A 20,001-nucleotide genomic window follows, 5' to 3' on the forward strand; every position below is an offset into this window, starting at 1 on the left:
ACATTGATGTGACTCCTTTTTATTAGGTGAAATAGTTGACATATTGCAATCTGAGCTGCTTTATAACCAAAGTGAGGATTCATTGTATTTTCCTGCTCTGGAATCCTTGCCTGTCACTGCCATTTGTAGCCAGGTGGTGGAGCCATCAGGTCAATGTTTCTCCTCTGCAGGCAACCACGGTAACCCCGCGGCTATCGGAGGCCGAACCAGAACGGCCAATAGGGCACGAGCCGATCTCCTGTTTCTGTAAAGCGATGCAGTTTTTGTTTACCTAGCGAAAGCGTTCAGATCTAGATTGAGTGTCTAGGGGGAGGGACTAGAGGTTGTTTCTAGACGTTAATTTAGTTATTGTGTCTGTCCCTGGTTAGGCCTGCCTGGACAGCTGTCCCACACTGAGCTCATTCATCAGGCCAGGCTAATCTTCTCATCCACAGGCCAAGTATCACCCTCTGTTATGTAAGACTCCTACACAATTAGATATCTGTACAAAATAGTACAATTAAGCAGAAAAGGAGTAGAATTTAGTCACAATTTACATATGGGGAGTCTTTGTTCCACTGTGGATGCAACCGCACAATACAATTACTCAATGTAACAGCACAGTAATACAATGTTACTAGAGTCATTACAATGTAACTACACAATACAAATCTATGTAAAGTGTTACCAAATAAAAGGTGCATTGTGTCCTCAGGATTCAACTAGACTGAAGTACTAAGGTGATCAGATAATACAAGAGATTACAGTAACCTTAAATCCTTCATGAACAACACAATCAGTTAAGTGCAGGACTGTCAATCCGCTAATCAATTTGTTCTCCTTACCATGTCACACATTCATCAATCATCTGTTGTGAAAGCCATTGTAAGCAACATGTTAGAGTGTGCGGCTTTCCTTTATTTTCAAGCAACATGTTCTACCTTACCAGAAGGTTCTATCTTACCAGAGGGACCTCAAGGACACTTTCCCTTCCCAATTACCATTCATTGTTGCAGAATGGTCTGAGATGCGTCAGTGTCGTATCTTTCCCTTCTTAGACGGATCCATAATCAGCTTTCAAGTGCCTCAGGTAAGCAAATCATGATCGAACTTGACACTGTGCTTCCTTTTTCATTCAGGTCCTGCCCCTTACCTGAATAGGATCGACTCAATTTTCTCTACAGTGTCTGAACCTGCATATTACAGTCAATGACAATTGCTTCACTTTGGTTGTTAATCCCATCAACAAACAAATGTACCACACGATTTTTTGTGTGTGTAGGATTGATATACAGTGCAGCATAGCACCCTGAATGACTCAATGAGATTACAGTTAATATTTTGGTGTAAACATACTATACATTGGATGTATTGATTTCTGATCACATGATGTCTCTGGATAATTGATCCGGAGATCGTAATGAAATGACTAACGAGTGTTATCTTGGTGTGGTTATGAACTGAACGGAGTTAAAATCTACATGGTCAGAGATGACCAGTCATTTTTGCTCTATTGTGAGGTGGAGTGGCCACTGGGGCTTTTGCCTGTTGAACCTATTTGTACAGTAATGAGATTAGTGGGTTAATCCAGGAGTCAGGAATAGACCTACTGCTCTTCCTCCTGAGGGAGGTACAGTACATGACTAAGGAGGAGAGAAGAGGAGCGTCCAGGGAGGTGTCTTAACGTCCAGAGCCATGCCACGGTTCAACCTACACCGCTGATGGTCCTCCTTTCTCAGACTCCTCTCAACGTAGGCAGCCCAGGATGCTGTATTCCCATGGATCAAAATACCTGTTCCTGGTGAGATACATGGCACTGCCAGTCCAGAGAGGAGCATAACGAATGCAGTGGATGGTGTCGTTGGCAAACCCTAATTTGCAGAGATAATCCAGGCTGATTAACTGAAGACCCGTGGTGGTGCAGGACAACTAAAGCTTAGATTTAAAGCATCTGAGCAGACTGCTGTCTGTGGTCCAACGTGGGCATGTGGAGTCGTTTTAGGTTCATGTCTGAAGATGCTGACGATCACTAGCTCCACATCCTTGTTGCTACAGGTGTAAGTGCTGAGGATACTTGATTTTACTATTTTGAGGTTGCTGTTACTTTGTTAATGTGATTAGGTTTTTATCTTAGACTGTGTGTGTGTGTGTGTGTGTGTGTGTGTGGTGCATGCCAAGGCACTGCCATGGCAGTGGATGTCTGCCTGAGTATTCCGTCCTCTAGTACTCCACCCTCAGACAAGCAGTGGAGTCCCCTACCGCTTCATGGAGTCAGGTATGCCTATACTATATCATAGAGGATAATATATACTATTAACAAAACAAATTGTTCAGTATGTATGAGAAGTTGAAATAGGTTTTTGTGTTGCTATTTTTACAGTAATTCGGTTACGTGTGGTGGAGTGTGCCAGACAGATTAGCTAGCTGTAAATGGCTGAACACCTCATAGTTAAGCTTGACACTACTTCTTTACATTGTGAACACCTCATAGTTAAGCTTGACACTACTTATTTACAATGTGCTAATCCAATCACAGATGTTGAAAATGTAGTGTATGCTAGTGTATGCTTTACCGGTATGGTAGTCCATTGAAGTATCAGTTCTTTCCAAAATGTCTTCACAAGCAGACTGCAACATAAAATATATTTCTGAGCGGAAACTGCTGAGGTCAGATGGTTGAAGTGACAGAGGACGATATTCTACAAACACCACCATCCCACCACCCTTGATATCACCCCTCATCTCTCCTATAAAACCCCCAATCCTCCCTGTGTCTCCTAGTCAGGACCCCCCGGGCGAATTACACGTTGGTCGGGGAGGTGATGCGTCACGTCATACCTGGACCCACACAGTGCTCCATAGGGTGTGGAGGTCTGAACTGCAAGTATGAGGACCCTGACCGCTGGAGTGAGGACAAGCAGGCCATCAAAGGCCTCTACTCCTCCTGGTAGGAATCAGAAAGGCTCTATGAAAATGTGTATGTTGAACGTAAGTGGATTATACCCATGGATTTTATGTAGAAGCATGCCTTTTTTTCAGGGTCACAGAGAACCTACTTGCCATGGCCAGGCCCTCTACTGCATTAATAGAAAAGTACAACATCATTGACCAATTTAAAAGGTAATTTAATAGATTTACTATTTCAGGGTTTACTGTCCTCATAAATCAGTTCAATACAGCTAGTAAAAATAAAATAATAGATTCCTAATTCTGTGTGTGTGTGTGTGTGTGCGCGTGTAGATGTGGCCTAAAGACGGTGATAAACCTGCAGAGACCAGGGGAACACGCCAGCTGTGGTCCCAACACACTGGAACCAGAGAGTGGATTCTCCTACCGACCTGAGGTGTTCATGGAGAATGACAGTAAGTTTATGACTATTTCTCTACAATGACTAAAACTAAAGAAGCCAAAGGCAAACAGCATGAGAATGGTTAAATAACGACTGTTCTTATACTCCAGTATATTTCTATAACTTTGGATGGAATGACTATGGGGTGGCCTCCCTCACATCCATCCTGGACATGGTGAAAGTCATGTCCTTTGCGATGCAGGAGGGGAAAATGTCTGTCCACTGTCATGCTGGTCTGGGAAGAACAGGTAATGTAGTATAGGACAAAAAAGTTTATGACAGTCACAGTAATCAAAATGACTATGCTTTGTGGTCACGACTGACCCTAACGCTGATGGTTTTGCCTGTGTCTTCTCTCAGGTGTGTTGTTAGCGTGTTACCTGGTCTTCGCCACCAGGATGACCGCTGACCAGGCCATCGTGTTTGTACGTTCTAAACGTCCCAACTCCATCCAGACCAGAGGTCAGCTGTATTGTGTGCGGGAGTTTGCCCAGTTCTTGGTCCCCATCAGGAGTATTTTCTCCTACGCTGAGCCCAGAACTAACCCAGTCACCCTGTCCCAGTTCCTGACCCGCCAGAGACACATGCTGCACGGCTATGAGCGCCGGGAGCTCAGGCACCTGCCCAAGATCATCCATGTGATCTGCAAGCTGCTTCTGGACATCGCTGAGCACCGTCAGGTTATCGAGGAGGACATGCTGGACGTGAATGACATGACCGCCGAAGAGGAGGTGGAGTTTGAGCGCTACTACGACTTTGGCTTCACCAAGGGTAGCTTCGGGGGAGGCAGCATGGGGGACCGGCCCCGCTTACCAGGACCCCCAACCAAACACCGACACGCCAACGAACCAGCCCTCTTCTACCACCGCAAGAGCCTGAGCTACAGCGAGTCGGACGTGCAGAGGCTAGGCTCTGAGCTTCACCTGCTGACCCAACCTCTCTCCAACTTTCTGTCCGCTAGCAACATGCCTGTGGCCTGTTCTCCCTCCCTGAACTCCCTGTATAGAACCCTGGCCACGGCCAGCCCCGTCACCACCACATACAGCTCCCAAAATGGATCCTTCCCCCATGGGTCCCTCTGGGAGCAGAAGAGCCTGGCGGAGGGATCCCCACTCCTAAAGAAGAGGCAGAAAGCCTGCCAGAGCAGCAAGTCTGAGTGCCACCCTAAGCAGAAAACATTTGGCAGCATGTTGTTTAGGTGGAGGAAGAAGCAGAGGGAGAATTTAGCGAACAATGGGAATGTGTCCCAGGTGTTTCAGACTGAGGAGTCAGAGGTGCCCTTCATCACCATCCAGACAGAGCTGTCCAAGGAGGCCAGGCGGGTGCTGGTGGCCCAGGCCCTGGCTGTGGATCTGGAGCTGGATGGAGAGGAGGAACACAGGGAGAGACTCCACGCCTGGCAGGTAGGAACTCGATATTTAATCACATCGGTTTTTTTAATACTGTCCATACAATATACCAATATCTCTATTTCCTGAAATATTATTAGATGTGTAATGGTACTTATAGAGTAACATAGCACAATTGACAAATAATGTATACCTGAACCTTATCTGACAACTACATTTGTACATAAAGGAAATTCATATAGGTTTGATTTTCCTTTTTGATACTGCAGTGCCATTAGGTTAACGCCAGTAGGCCTTTTGTGTGCTTGGGCGGCAATGATTGTCTATTTTGTATCTGTTTTCAGTCCGGGTTAAACACGGGAGGGGCTTGGGAGAGGCTGTGTACATTGGAGAAGGATCCATTTGTGCTCTCTGGGCTGATGTGGACCTGGCTGGAGCAGCTGAAGGAGCCAGTCATCTCTGTCAGAGATGTACAGAAACTGGACCTTAACGACAGTGATCCTGCAAACCCAGAGGCTGTCTTCAAACCACTGGACCAGGTCAGCAGCACTTATTGTAGGCCACATCAGGGCTTCTCACTCTGGGCCCAATCCTACTGTACATGATAGATCTAGCACAGAAAACTTGGACTTACTAAATACTATGTGAATCTACTGACTACTTCTGGTCAGTTAACCTATTCATTTGGGTGAAGCAGTTGCCTAGAGGTTAGAGCAGCCGAAAGCCCCGGGCCAGGCAACACAAAAATGGGAATCGAACCGAACCTGCAGCTGGAAGGCTGTTGGTCTCTGATCCCATGTACCATCTCCTACCTTGTGCCCTTGAGCGAGGCACTTAAACCCCCCATAATTGCTCCCCACAAATGGCCCACAGTTTCTGGGGTGTTGGAAAAGACACAAGACACATTTTTGTTGAACAATAAAGCTGTATTCTATTTGACCACATCCCCTCCAGGCTCCCAGGGAGATGTTGATGTGCATTCTGGACTGTATGGCTCATGTTCTCACAATACCAGAAGAGGTGGAGGCTGCTTTCCTGGAGCGCACCATCAAGGCTTTCACCAAGGTAGAATACTAGATGATGTAGCGTTCTCCCTTTTAACCACAGTAGTTTAAAGGGGTATAAACAGCTGTTTTGACTCTTCACAGATGGGAAAATGCTCAGCGGTGTATCCGGCCATGACAGAGATCCTAAGGCTGGTCCTACATGACATGAGGTTTATAGCCATAGAGGAGGATGAGGTAGCATTTATGCCTCCCGGCCCTATTATGCTGACCCCATAGCCCTGCTGGATTCTGCTGGATTCTGTTCCAGACTGTCCCTATGTAGAGACTTGTTATATATTAAACAGCCATATACAGTGGCAAGAAAAAGTATGTGAACCCTTTGGAATTACCTGGACTTCTGCATCAATTGGTCATACAATTTGATCTGATCTTCATCTAGGTTACAACAATAGACAAACACAGTCTGCTTAAACTAATAACACAAAAAATTATACGTTTTCATGTCTTTATTGAACACACACCGTGTAAACATTCGCAGTGCAGGGTGGGAAAAGTATTTTAACCATTGGATTTAATAACTGGTTGACCCTCCTTTGGCAGCATTAATTTCAAGCAAACGTTTTCTGTAGTTGCGCATCAGACCTGCACAACGGTCAGGAGGAGAATTTTGGACCATTCCTCTTTACAAAACTGTTTCAGTTCAGCAATATTCTTGGGATGTCTGGTGTGAACTGCTCTCTTGAGGTCATGCCACAGCATCTCAATTGGGTTGAGGTCAGGACTCTGACTGGGCCTCTCCACAAGGCATATTTTCTTCTGTTGAAGCCATTCTGTTGTTGATTTACTTCTGTGTTTTAGGTTGTTGTCCTGTTGCATCACCCAACTTCTGTTGAGCTTCAATTGGCGGACAGATAGCCTTACATTCTCCTACAAAATGTCTTGCTGAACTTTCCGTCGATGATAGCAAGCTGTCCAGGCCAGTAGCGCTGTGGAACATCCAGATGCTCTTTTGCGAACTTCAGACGTGCAGCAATGTTTTTTTTGGACAGCAGTGGCTTCTTCCGTGGTGTCCTCCCATGAACACCATTCTTGTTTAGTGTTTTACGTATTGTAGACTCGTCAACAGAGATGTTAGCATGTTCCAGAGATTTCTGTAAGTCTTTAGCTGACACTAGGATTCTTCTTAACCTCATTGAGCATTCTGCGCAGGACACTCCTAGGGAGAGTAGCTACAGTGCTGAACTTTCTCCATTTACAGACAATTTGTCTTACCGTGGACTGATGAACATCAAGGCTTTTAGAGATTCTTTTGTAACCCTTTTCAGCTTTATGCAAGTCAACAATTCTTAATCTTAAATCTTCTGAGATCTCTTTTGTTCGAGGCATGGTTCACATCAGGCAATGCTTCTTGTGAGTAGCTAACTCAAATTTTGCGAGTGTTTTTATAGGGCAAGGCAGCTCTAACCAACATCTCCAATCTCGTCTCATTGATTGGACTCCTGGACTCCAAATAGCTTTTGGAGAAGTCATTAGCCTAGGGGTTCACATACTTTTCCCAGCCTAGACTGTGAATGTTTAAATGATGTATTCAATATAATTTGTGTTATTAGTTTAAGCAGACTGTGTTTGTCTGTTGTTGTGAATTAGATGAAGATCAGATCTAATTGTATGACCAATTTATGCAGAAATCCAGATAATTCCAAAGTGTTCACATACTTTTTCTATGTTGTGCCTTCCTGCGCAGTTTGGGTTGTTTTGAATCCACAGTTTTTGTTATTTTGTCATCACATATTGTACTTTAAGTGTATTGTATATAAAATATGACTTGTTTACTTCAATATTGAACAGTTACAATGCAGTCCCAAGAAAATGCAGTTTATTTCAGAGTTTAAAATTAAAGTGTCAGTTTGGTTTTGTTAAGCAGATCAAGGTGGAGTATTTGTTACAGTATATGCCTTAAAGACTTGTAGTTATATTGAACATGTAACATCCAAGACATTCATTTAAATACTTCATCTCCACGTAAAGCCAGCTCAGTGACTATCACCATCCCTGTACAGAAATGTGGTATTACACAAAAATAAAGTATCATAGCACGGTAAACTGCAATGGTTTTCCCATTCATTCTTGCATGGGCAGGCTTAACATAATGGCATAGTTGTTTAGTTATGCATTAGTTATTGATTACAATGTCAGTTGCATAAACAAATGGTTTATAAAGCAGGCACAATAGCAGTGATTAAACTACTCGTAAAACAGTGGTGTAAAAAATACCCAATTTTCATACTTGAGTAAAAGTAAAGATACAGTTGAAGTCGGAAGTTTTTATTTATTTATTTAACCTTTATTTAACCAGGTAGGCTAGTTGAGAACAAGTTCTCATTTGCAACTGCGACCTGGCCAAGATAAAGCAAAGCAGTTTGACACATACAACAACACAGAGTTACACATGGAATAAACAAACATACAATCAATAATACAGTAGAAAAATCTATATACAGCATGTACAAATGAGGTAGGATAAGCGAGGTAAGGCAATAAATAGGCCATGGTGGCGAAGTAATTACAATATAGCAATTAAACAGTGGAATGGTAGAATGTGCAGAAGATGACTGTGCAAGTAGATACTGGGATGCAAAGGAGCAAAATAAATAAATAAATGCAGTATGGGGATGAGGTAGATTGGATGAGCTATTTACAGATGAGCTATGTGCAGTGATCTGTGAGCTGCTCTGACAACTGGTGCTTAAAGCTAGTGAGGGAGATATGAGTCTCCAGCTTCAGTGATTTTTGCAGCTCGTTCCAGTCATTGGCAGCAGAGAACTGGAAGGAAAGGCGACCAAAGGAGGAATTGGCTTTGGGGGTGACCAGTGAGCTATACCTGCTGGAGCGCTTGCTACGAGTGGGTGCTGCTAAGGTGACCAGTGAGCTCAGATAAGGCGGGGCTTTACCTAGCAGAGACTTGTAGATAACCTGTAGCCAGTGGGTTTGGCGACGAGTATGAAGCGAGGGCCAACTAACGAGAGCGCACAGGTCGCAGTGGTGGGTAGTGTATGGGGCTTTGGTGACAAAACGGATGGCACTGTGATAGACTGCATCCAATTGGTTGAGTAGAGTGTTGGAGGCTATTTTATAGATGACATCGCCGAAGTCGAGGATCGGTAGGATGGTCAGTTTTACGAGGGTATGTTTGGCAGCATGAGTGAAGGATGCTTTGTTGCGATATAGGAAGCCGATTCTAGATTTAATTTTGGATTGGAGATGCTTAATGTGAGTCTGGAAGGAGAGTTTACAGTCTAACCAGACACCTAGGTATTTGTAGTTGTCCACGTATTCTAAGTCAGAGCCGTCCAGAGTAGTGACGCTGGACAGGCGGGCAGTGATCGATTGAATAGCATGCATTTAGTTTTACTTGCATTTAAGAGCAGTTGGAGGCCATAGAAGGAGAGTTGTATGGCATTGAAGCTTGTCTAGAGGTTAGTTAACACAGTGTCCAAAGAGGGGCCAGAAGTATACAGAATGGTGTCGTCTGTGTAGAGGTGGATCAGAGAATCACCAGCAGCAAGAGCGACATCATTGATGTATACAGAGAAGAGAGTCGGCCAGAGAATTGAACCCATAGAGACTGCCAGAGGTCCGGACAACAGGCCCTCCGATTTGAAACACTGAACTCTATCAGAGAAGTAGTTGGTAATCCAGGCAAGGTAATCATTTGAGAAACCAAGGCTGTCAAGTCTGCCAATAAGAATGTGGTGATTGACAGAGTCAAAAGCCTTGACCAGGTCGATGAATACGGCTGCACAGTAATGTCTCTTGTCGATGGCGGTTATGATATCGTTTATGACCTTGAGCGTGGCTGAGGTGCACCCATGACCAGCTCTGAAACCAGATTGCATAGCGGAGAAGGTACGGTGGGATTCGAAATGATCGGTAATCTGTTTGTTAACTTGGTTTTCGAATACCTTAGAAAGACAGGGTAGGATAGATATAGGTCTGTAGCAGTTTGGGTCTAGAGTTTCACCCCCTTTGAAGAGGGGGATGACCGCGGCAGCTTTCCAATCTTTGGGAATCTCAGACGATACGAAAGAGAGGTTGAACAGGCTAGAAATAGGGGTTGCAACAATTTCGGCAGATAATTTTAGAAAGAGAGGGTCCAGATTGTCTAGCCCGGCTGATTTGTAGGGGTCCAGATTTTGGGGGCTTGGGCAGGTTGCTGTGGAGGGTGCTGGGCAGTTGACCGGGGTAGGGGTAGCCAGGTGGAAAGCATGGTCAGCCGTAGAGAAATGCTTATTGAAATTCTCAATTATAGTGGATTTATCGGTGGTAACAGTGTTTCCTAGCCTCAGAGCAGTGGGCAGTTGGGAGGAGGTGGTCTTATTCTCCATGGACTTTACAGTGTCCCAGAACTTTTTTGAGTTTGTACTACAGGATGCAAATTTCTGTTAGGAAAGCTAAGGCTAGCTTTTTCAAACTGCCTGTGTATATTTGTTCCTAACTTCCCTGAAAAGTTGCATATCACAGGGGCTATTCGATGCTAATGCAGAACGCCACAGGATGTTTTTGTGCTGGTCATGGGCAGACAGATCTGGAGTGAACCAAGGACTATATCTATTCCTGGTTCAAATTTTTTTGAATGGAGCATGCTTGTTTAAGATGGTGAGGAAGGCACTTTTAAAGAATAACCAGGCATCCTCTACTGACGGGATGAGGTCAATGTCATTCCAGGATACCTGGGCCACGTCGATTAGAAAGGCCTGCTCGCAGAAATATTTTAGGGAGCGTTTGACAGTGATGAGGGGTGGTCGTTTGATCGCAGACACATTATGGATGCAGGCAATGAGGCAGTGATCGCTGAGATCTTGATTGAAAACCGCAGAGGTGTATTTGGAGGGCGAGTTAGTTAGGATGATATCTATGAGGGTGCCCGTGTTTACGGATTTGGGGTTGTACCTGGTAGGTTCATTGATCATTTGTGTGAGATTGAGGGCATCAAGCTTAGATTGTAGGATGGCCGGGGTGTTAAGCATATCCCAGTTTAGGTCACCTAGTAGCACGAGCTCAGAAGATAGATGGGAGGCAATCAATTCATATATGGTGTCGAGGGCACAGCTGGGAGCAGAGGGTGGTCTATAGCAAGCAGCAATGGTGAGAGACTTGTTTCTGGAAATTTTCTGCATTTTTAGAAGTAGAAGCTCAAATTGTTTGGGTACAGACCTGGATAGCCTGCAGAGTTCTGTCTTACTATCTTTGCACTAGATTGCAACACCGCCCCCTTTGGCAGTTCTATCTTGGAGGAAAATGTTATATTTAGGGATGGAGATTTCAGGGGTTTTGGTGGTTTTCCTAAGCCGGGATTCAGACACGGCTAAGACATCCGGGTTGGCAGAGTGTGCTAAAGCAGTGAGTAAAACAAACTTAGGGAGTAGGCTTCTAATGTTAACATGCATGAAACCAAGGCTTTTATGGTTACATATGTCAACAAATGAGAGCACCTGGGGAGTGGAGCTAGGCACTGCAGGACCTGGATTAGCCTCTACATCACCAGAGGAACAGAGGAGAAGTAGGATAAGGGTACGGCTAAAGGCTATACGAACTGGCCGTCTAGCACGTTCGGAACAGAGAGTAAAAGGAGCAGGTTTCTAGGCACAATAGCATAGATTCAAGGCATAGTGTACAGACAAAGGTAAGGTAGGATGTGAGTACATTGGAGTTAAACCTAGGCATTGAGTAATGATGAGAGAGATATAGTCTCTAGAGATGTTTAAACCAGGTGATGTCATCGCATATGTAGGAGGTGGAACAACATGGTTGGTTAAGGCATACTGAGCAGGGCTAGAGGCTCTACAATGAAATAAGACAGTAATCACTAACCAGGACAGTAATGGACGAGGCATATTGATATTAGAGAGAGGCATGCGAAGCCAAGTGATCATATGGGTCCAGTGAGTGGTTGGGCTGGCTGGGGACATGGCGATTCAGACAGTTAGCAGACTGGGGCTAACAAGCTAGCAGTTAGCAGACTGGGGCTAACAAGCTAGCAGTTAGCAGACTGGGGCTAGCAAGCTAGCAGTTAGCAGACTGGGGCTAGCAAGCTAGCAGTTAGCAGACCGGGGCTAGCAAGCTAGCAGTTAGCAGACCGGGGCTAGCAAGTTAGCAGAAGGGCCTTTGGGGGACGTTGCGATGGAGGAAAGTCTGTTTTTGCCTCCTCGTGCGGTGATGTCGATAGACCAGTCGTGGATTAGCAGGGTTCCAAGTAGCTCTAGATAGCTAGCAGGCCGCGGTTAGCAGAATGGTCCTTCAGCGGACGTCACGCCTGAGGGGCCTGTTGGAATCCTCGGGCAGATTGTCAATATTCCAGTCGTAGAGGATCGGCGGGGTTCCGTGCCCCGTACTGGCAACAGAAGGGGTCCGGATATTCTAGCCCAGGAGTGGGCTTCGGTGGTAGCCCAGGAGCCCTAGCCAGGCTAGCTTCAGGCTAATTGGTGCTTGCTCCGGGATGGAAACGTTAGCCAGGAGTAGTCACCTGGGATTGCGGTTAGCTAGTTGCGAAGATCCAGATGAAAAGGTTCAGAGTTTGCGATAGGAATCCGGGGATATGGAGAGAAAAATAAGTCCGTTATGCTCTGGTTTGAGTCACGTTGTACGAACTGGCAAGAGCTTTCCGAGCTAAAGGTTAGCTGATGACCGCTAGCAGTGGTTTGCTGACTGATAGCTGGCTAGCTTCAGTTGAGGGATTCCAGATCCGAAGTAAATAGAAATACTTTAAAAAAAAAATAATGATCCATGCCACATTGGGTGAGGCGGGTTGCAGGAGAGTATTTAGAAGTTGAGGTTTAGGAAAATATTTTAAAAAGATATGCGAAGAAAAATATATAAAAAGTTATATACAAGGGACACGACAGGACAAAGACAAAGACGTCTGACTGCTACGCCATCTTGGAAATCAATCTTTCGGAATGTAGTGGAGTAAAAGTTGTCAAAAATATAAATAGAAAGGTACAGGTACAAAAACGACTTAAGTAATACTTAAAAGTATTTTTACTTAAGTACTTTACACCACTGCTCGTAAATATGTAGACATTTCAGTGACTGGTGCGAACTGCTGTAGAACCTGTGAAGTCCTCCCACAGGGAGGAGTGTTGCACGGGAGTTGAAAGAGTAGGCCTTCAGGACATCCTTCATATCCACTGCTTCCACTGAGGCCAAAATGCTTCAGTAATCAAAGACCACATTATGAATGCTTTGTAAACACAAGACATGAAATGTAAATCAGTTCATCACTACAGTACTTAAATACAGAGCCAGAATGTACTATCTTATTTGTTTCCTTGATGGATGGAAATGTCTGCTGTACCTGGATATGGAGTGAGAGGCTCCCAGTAAGTAGTATCGACTTGCCAGGGTGAGCCCTTTGTCTCTGTCAGTTTTCCACATTCACACTCTTAAGGACAGGTCCTGAGACGTAGTGACTACACGTAAACCATCCTGAGAGACAATTCATTTCCACACACTCTTACAAATAGATTTTTATTCCATGAGATATCCTGGCTAAACAAGGGCCAAAGTATTTTAAAGAATACATCTAGGGGAGAATAGAATATTGATCTAGAACACTGCAGATACTATGTATTGTGCTGACATGCGTTTCCCTGATACTAGTAGAGCACCAAAAGAAACAATCCAATCTTATCCATGGTTATTATCATCCGTAGTAGATACGCACAACAAATTAGAGTGAAAACTTGACCACATAAATGGAGGAGATTGGTCCATTATGGTCCTTGAAGCTACTCTTTTTGGCATGGGTAGCTAGCCTGCTAATTGTTTTTGTTCGAATTATGCATCTGGACACTGTACCTAGTAGTGGGGAGTCAACTCCAAATGAATCGATTCGTCGACGGACATTTCTGGGTGTCATGCTGGAATTGACTCCTAACATTCAGTATTGTTGCAACGGAGGAAACTATTTTCCGTAGTCTACTTCGTGAACACAAACTTTCGCATCTTTCACAGCAACGAAAGAGCAAGCTAGCGAGAGACGGAGGGATCACAGCCAGGCATAGGCAGGCATGTCAGCCACCAGGCAGAACGTCAGAATCGTGCATCGGTAATCAAAAGATGTAGGCTATAGGCTACCGCAATGCTGTATTTCGCAATTTCTTTGCGAAATACATGCAAGTTCACTAAAGTAGGGGCCATCAATGAGTAGGCTGAGCTACAGACCGCAACAGACCGAAGACCAAACACATATTCACGTTTTTCATAGCAAAGAGAAAGAGGACCAGGACAGGGAGAGAGAGCAGGTAGAGAGTCGGTCAGAACTGTGCACTTAGGCTATATTTTGGTAATCTGTATCTAGCAATGCCTCGTAAATTCACCAAAAGTATATGCAATAAGGCCCGAGGAGATGTGGTATATGGCCAATATACCACGACTAAGGGCTGTTCTTATGCAGGACGCAATGCCTGGACACAGTCCTTAGCCATGGTATATTGGGCATATATCACAAACCCCCGAGGTGCCTTGTTGCTATTATAAACTGGTTACCAACGTAATTACAGCAGTAAAAATACCTGTTTTGTCATACCCGTGGAATACGGTCTGATATACCCCGGCTGTCAGCCAATCATCATTCAGGGCTCGAACCACCCAGTTTATAATAAAGTATATATTAGGCTATCAATGATTATGGCTAAGATATTCTTTATAGTGCCAGTGAATTGAAGTTGAACATTGCCAAATGCATCAGTTTAATTAGGCCTAAGTGTCCAATAAAAAGTGTTGCCTATAGCTTATTTAATGAAATGCTGGTGGCTCTCCACGAACAGGGTTGGAGAGCCCTGTCCTAGGCAATAGATCGCAAAGCAGCATCCCCGCTTAACTTTTTGGAAATGGCAAGTTACAGTTTTTCCCAATTGTTTACACACTAAAATTGGAACTTGAAACGCAATCACAGAAACCTGAATCTCATGTACCAAATCTCTAAACCAAGTCTGCAAAATTGCAAGCACAATTCCTGCTTTACACTCAGTTTTCAATTCTATATCACACTTTTTGCAAAACACTACACACAGTTCTCTATATTAGGCACAGCATTCAAAATTAAAATCTCTTTAGTCCCTTTGGAAAGCAACGCCAATCACAATGCCAAGCTCTATACACCAATTGGCAACACCCACTCCTCACAGGTGTAAACACTAGTTGCTGAATTGTTCACTTAGAAATCAGAGCTTTAGCACTATAAAAGGCCACAGATGAGCTCTCCTGTTTTGGAGGAAAATGGAAGTCAATGGTGAAGCAAGAGCTATAGGTGAAGGAGTGAGAGTAAGTGGAGGAAGAGGAGGACGAGGAAGGACAGTTGTCTCAGATGAGATCAGGGCCACGTTGGTTGACCATGTGCTCAACCATGGATTGACTATGAGATTGGCTGGGCAGAGAGTTCAGCCCAACCTGAGCCGCTACACGGTTGCATCTATCATCCGTACATTCAGAAATGACAACCGGTAAGTTACCTACCATCTACACTATGCTCTTTATGTATGTATACTGAAGTATTCTGCAGTCCAACATATCAGTAGGCCTATGTTACTCAATGATTGTTGGCCAATGTTACAGTAATATCATTTCATATTGAAAGAAAATAGATTATTTTAGCTTACTGTAACCAATCATGTCATATATGTGGATCTTCTGCAGAACTGAGAGACGGCCAGGCCGTGGTGGAAGACACCGGCTGTTCACACCAGAACAGGAGACCGCTATTGTAAACATGGTGGTGATGGCAAACAATACCATTAGACTACGAGAAATCCACAACCACATAATTGCAGACAACACAATATTCAATAACATTCACCGGGTGGGCTTGTCTACATTGGACCGTGTATTACAGCGCAACCGAATCCAGATGAAACCGGTCTACAGGGTGCCATTTGAGCAAAACTCAGAGAGAGTTAAAGAACAGCGCTATGAATATGTGAAAGTACTATACTGTGAATTTACTATCATATCAGCACTGTATGGACACATTACAGTACTGTAATCCAGTGTATTGTGCCTCACCATATTGACTGCTCTAGGTCTATGTCACATATTGTCTTGTCTGTTTCAGAGAGTCTTGGAGCTGGATGCTGCTGCAATTCAGCATGTTTATATTTACATTGATGAGGCTGGCTTCAACCTAGCCAAAAGAAGGGGATGGGATGGAACATTATTGGCCACCGTGCCATTGTGAATGTCCCTAGACAGCATGGAGGGAATATCACCATGTGCGCAGCCGTTAGCCAGCAAGGCTTCCTCCATCACCATGCCAACCTTGGTCCCTACAACACCTCCCTTCTCATCAGGGGATGGACACACTACATGGCATCCTCATTCCAGCCCGAGCAGAGGGTGGACCAGAGCAGCCCAGGTATGTTGTCATCTGGGACAACGTGAGTTTCCACCGGGCTGATCTGGTCCGCAACTGGTTCATCGACCACCAACAATTTATTGTGCTATACCTCCCACCATATTCTCCATTCCTAAAAGCAATTGAAGAGTTTTTTTCGGCATGGAGATGGAAGGTGTATGACCGCCATCCCCTCACACGCGTGCCTCTTCTCCAGGCAATGGAGGATGCATGTGGTGACGTTAGTGGGGGCTTTCGGCAGCTGGATCCGTCACTCCAGAAGATTCTTTCCCCGCTGTTTAGCCAGAGAGAACATCTCTTGTGATGTAGATAAGGTGCTGTGGCCAGACCAAAATAGGAGGCAGGATGCAGCCTAATGTATTTTTTCTTATATTTTGCATGTGTTTTTGTATTTCGAGTTTTGAAAGAATGAGCCACTTTCATTATTATAATTTTTTTTTACAGAAAACACGATCTTCCTGAATGTTTTTCCTGGTTTTCTCCTGGTTTTCTCCTGTTGGGCATGGAAAGTGTTCCATTCAAAAATACAGCATTTTGGAAATAAATGACAATGTTTTTGTTACTGTATTGCATTTGTGTGTGTTGAGTTATGTATATTTGAGTAGGTATACATTACTGTAACAATATTTTACAGCCAGCTACAGTGTAACACTGATAATGCAAAAGGCATAAACCTACTGATGGGATATTTATCACTGTGTTGTTGGTTGGTAGACAGATCTATTCATATGACGCGTGTGTTATTTTGATGCAAAAAGAGCATTTTGTTAAGAGATAAAACAGTTTTGAATGCAGTGTTTGCTTTTGCTAGAGATTTGTAGAGTTTTGCATTTTGTGTTTGTGGTTTTGTGTTTAGAGTTATAGGGAAAATGGGCCAGAAATTGAGCAAACGTGTGTAAAATATTGTGGAAAACTTTCTCATCTATTAACACAGTCAAGCGCAAATTCGGTTCAGCAGCGCAAAGCAGCAGGATGTGGGGCATTGTTATTAGGAAGGATGTCTACCATTTATGGATCGCTAAAATAATGATTATGCGCACACTTCATAAATGTAAATATTATGGGGAGACATACATTTGGCAGCCAAGCACGAGTTATCAGTGTAGCCTGTTATCGTCTAGACACGGCGTTGAAACATCGTCACGCCTACAATAAAAACCTCCAGGCTTCCATCAAGAGTCAATTCAATTTGAGAAGAAAAAAATAATAATTACAGAGGGCAGTTTGGGAAAAACGAATCCTATGTGAATCGTCCTCTAGTTAACATTAGCCTTCTACCTCTAGCTACATATTGAACTTCCATCCTCTCAGGCCAGGGGCACAACAACGTATGAATAAATGCTTGGATCAGAAAAACCATTATAATCATTGGCCAGTACAGATAATTAAATCAAACCAAATCCCTACCTCCATCCATGGCTAATTTAGGATAGAGTGGCAACATGGTCATACTCGTTTGGACCAGACAGTATCAGATAGATGGCCTACATGTAGAGTGACAGAGGGGCGCTGTTTCACTCGCTCGGATGCTTTCTCCTGTGAGATACATTCAGCCTCTTGCGAACTGAAGGAAAATTATGAAACACAGAGAGACGAAAGATGAAAATAAAAACATAAAATAGTAACTTTTTGGGGGAAGCCTGGCTTCGCTTGCCGTCCATGAATATACGCCACTGACTTTACGGAACATCTTACTAAACTTTAGACATATGAGTTCCCACCCCCGGTCTCAGGGATGGTTAACTCCGGAAACTCCTTTGGTCTCTATTGAGTTAGGTAAATCAGCTTTTAGGTTTCTTGCACCTTATTTGTGGAACAATCTTCAAAATGTTCTTAAATGTGATATTTTGGTGCCTCTTGTGCAATTCAGAAACGTGATTGAGGACCTTATTACTGATGAATGTGTTTGTTTTTTATGACCATGTTGTTCTTTTTGCTTGTATTTTGTATTTATATTTATATTGATGTTTTTTTTCTGTAATTAATGTAATTCAAGGCTCATCTGTAAAATAGATCTTGGTCTCAGTATGACTCCCTGATAAAATAAAGGTTAAATTAAAATGAGATGGTGTGTATGAGCATCCGAGCAAGAGTCGACTCCTATGACTCCAACCACAGGAGTTGGAGTTGAGCAAGAGTCGACTCCTATGACTCCAACCACAGGAGTTGGAGTTGAGCAAGAGTCGACTCCTATGACTCCAACCACAGGAGTTGGAGTTGAGCAAGAGTAGACTCGTATGACTCCAACCACAGGAGTTGGAGTTGAGCAAGAGTCGACTCCTATGACTCCAACCACAGGAGTTGGAGTTGAGCAAGAGTAGACTCCTATGACTCCAACCACAGGAGTTGGAGTTGAGCAAGAGTCGACTCCAATCACAAATCCAAATCCTGGAGTCGTGCACCACTAACTGTACCAGCTTTTTTTTGTTTCACCTGGCTGCTGTTTCCCGAACTTTTGAAAACATCAATTGAAGAGTGACCTGAACCTTGAGAGGAATGTGAGATGCAGTAAAGGAATGCAGTACTGAGACAGAGGGCTCGTAGTGAGGACGACTGGCTACTACTCTGAACTGTGTGTGGTGAGCTTTCTGGTGGCCAGAGCTGTTGAGGCATCACACAAGTGGGTGCCATACTTTGTGAAGGAGAAGGTTCAGTAGCTACACAACTGCTTATTTGTTTTTTGAGCTTTTGAAGTGCTTTGAGATTATAAAAAGTGCTATAGAAATGTATCACAGAGTGCTGCTGCCCTTCCAGAAGGATGCCTGAGGTCTTGCCCTCAAATACCAACAATTTCTCTACCTGCTCAACTGAAGTAGGAGGAAATGTGTGGAAGTTAGACCAAAAATCCATTACAAACACAACCATGAAAATGAGTACAAGTGACAAAATGACAAGCTTGTTAAAGTAACAGGTAACGAGAATCTAAATAGATTAAGATATTAAATGTCTCAACTCGACACTTTACCCTGGATCTCTGACTTGTATCTAGTATTTTTAATGCTGATGTCGAACAGAGGGAAGACCTTGTGATGTGTGAGTGGTCCTTGCAGTGAACACTGGTCAGTCTGACCGGCTGGGAGGGCAGGAAGACCGCAGCCTGAGACAGACCGAGACACTGGCACAGATACACTCATGGCCGCGGGAAGATGTTTTGGGTTGAGGGTGCTGACATAAAAAATGTAGACCTTTTTTTATATTATTCAGAATTATCAATGGGTGCTGCAGAACCCTCTGCACCCCTACTTCCTGCTACTATGGATAGGCTGAGTTTACACAGGCATCCCAATTCTGATCTTTTGCCCAATTATGGGAAAGATCTGATTTGTCAGAATACCAATTAGTGGCAAAAAAGATCCAAATAGGGCAGCCCTATTGAAATAGCCTAAATTGGCAATTCCATGTTAACAGAGTGGCACTGAGATTCGGACTTTTCACTTTAAAATGTACATCAAACAAAAAACAATGATTGCAAAGTTAAACAAACCACACAACTATATGCAGAAGGACCACATTTAACAATTTCCACTGAAAATTTTACAAAAACACATTTACTTGAAGAACAGTGCAGATGCAAAGTTTGGAAAGAGAATAAAGGCACAAACAGTACAAACCATCATTATGTTACCAAACTTTGCATCTGAGTCTCAGTGTTACTCCGTTATCGTGGAATTGCCCAAATCTAGCAACAGATATTACAAATGAATAATAGCATTATGTTTCAAAGTAAAGCAACCGCTTGACAAAAGAGCAACAATATGTGGAACGTTATGCTGAAACAGATAGACAATAGCCTATATTCAAAACTTGAATTTCTACTTATGCTTCTGAGAGTTTATTGTGATTCTCTTAGCTACTTTACAGACACTTGATGCTCGGATTAAATAATCTTTCTGGAAAAAACGAGAA

General features: G+C 43.7%; 1 protein-coding gene across 1 annotated transcript; it reads left to right on the top strand.

Moving 5' to 3' along the window:
• Positions 1–1,565: 1,565 nt before the first annotated feature.
• Positions 1,566–6,181, top strand: LOC106566607 (protein tyrosine phosphatase domain-containing protein 1). The gene is made up of 9 exons (XM_045693059.1): positions 1,566–2,254; positions 2,761–2,926; positions 3,019–3,099; positions 3,220–3,341; positions 3,439–3,576; positions 3,689–4,731; positions 5,022–5,216; positions 5,632–5,742; positions 5,826–6,181. The coding sequence occupies exons 1-9, from the start codon at positions 2,245–2,247 to the stop codon at positions 5,958–5,960; spliced, it is 2,001 nt and encodes a 666-aa protein (XP_045549015.1). The 5' UTR covers positions 1,566–2,244; the 3' UTR covers positions 5,961–6,181.
• The last annotated feature ends 13,820 nt before the right edge of the window (positions 6,182–20,001 follow it).

Source organism: Salmo salar, chromosome ssa13 (genome assembly GCF_905237065.1).
Source record: "Salmo salar chromosome ssa13, Ssal_v3.1, whole genome shotgun sequence".
Taxonomy (NCBI): Eukaryota; Metazoa; Chordata; class Actinopteri; order Salmoniformes; family Salmonidae; genus Salmo; species Salmo salar.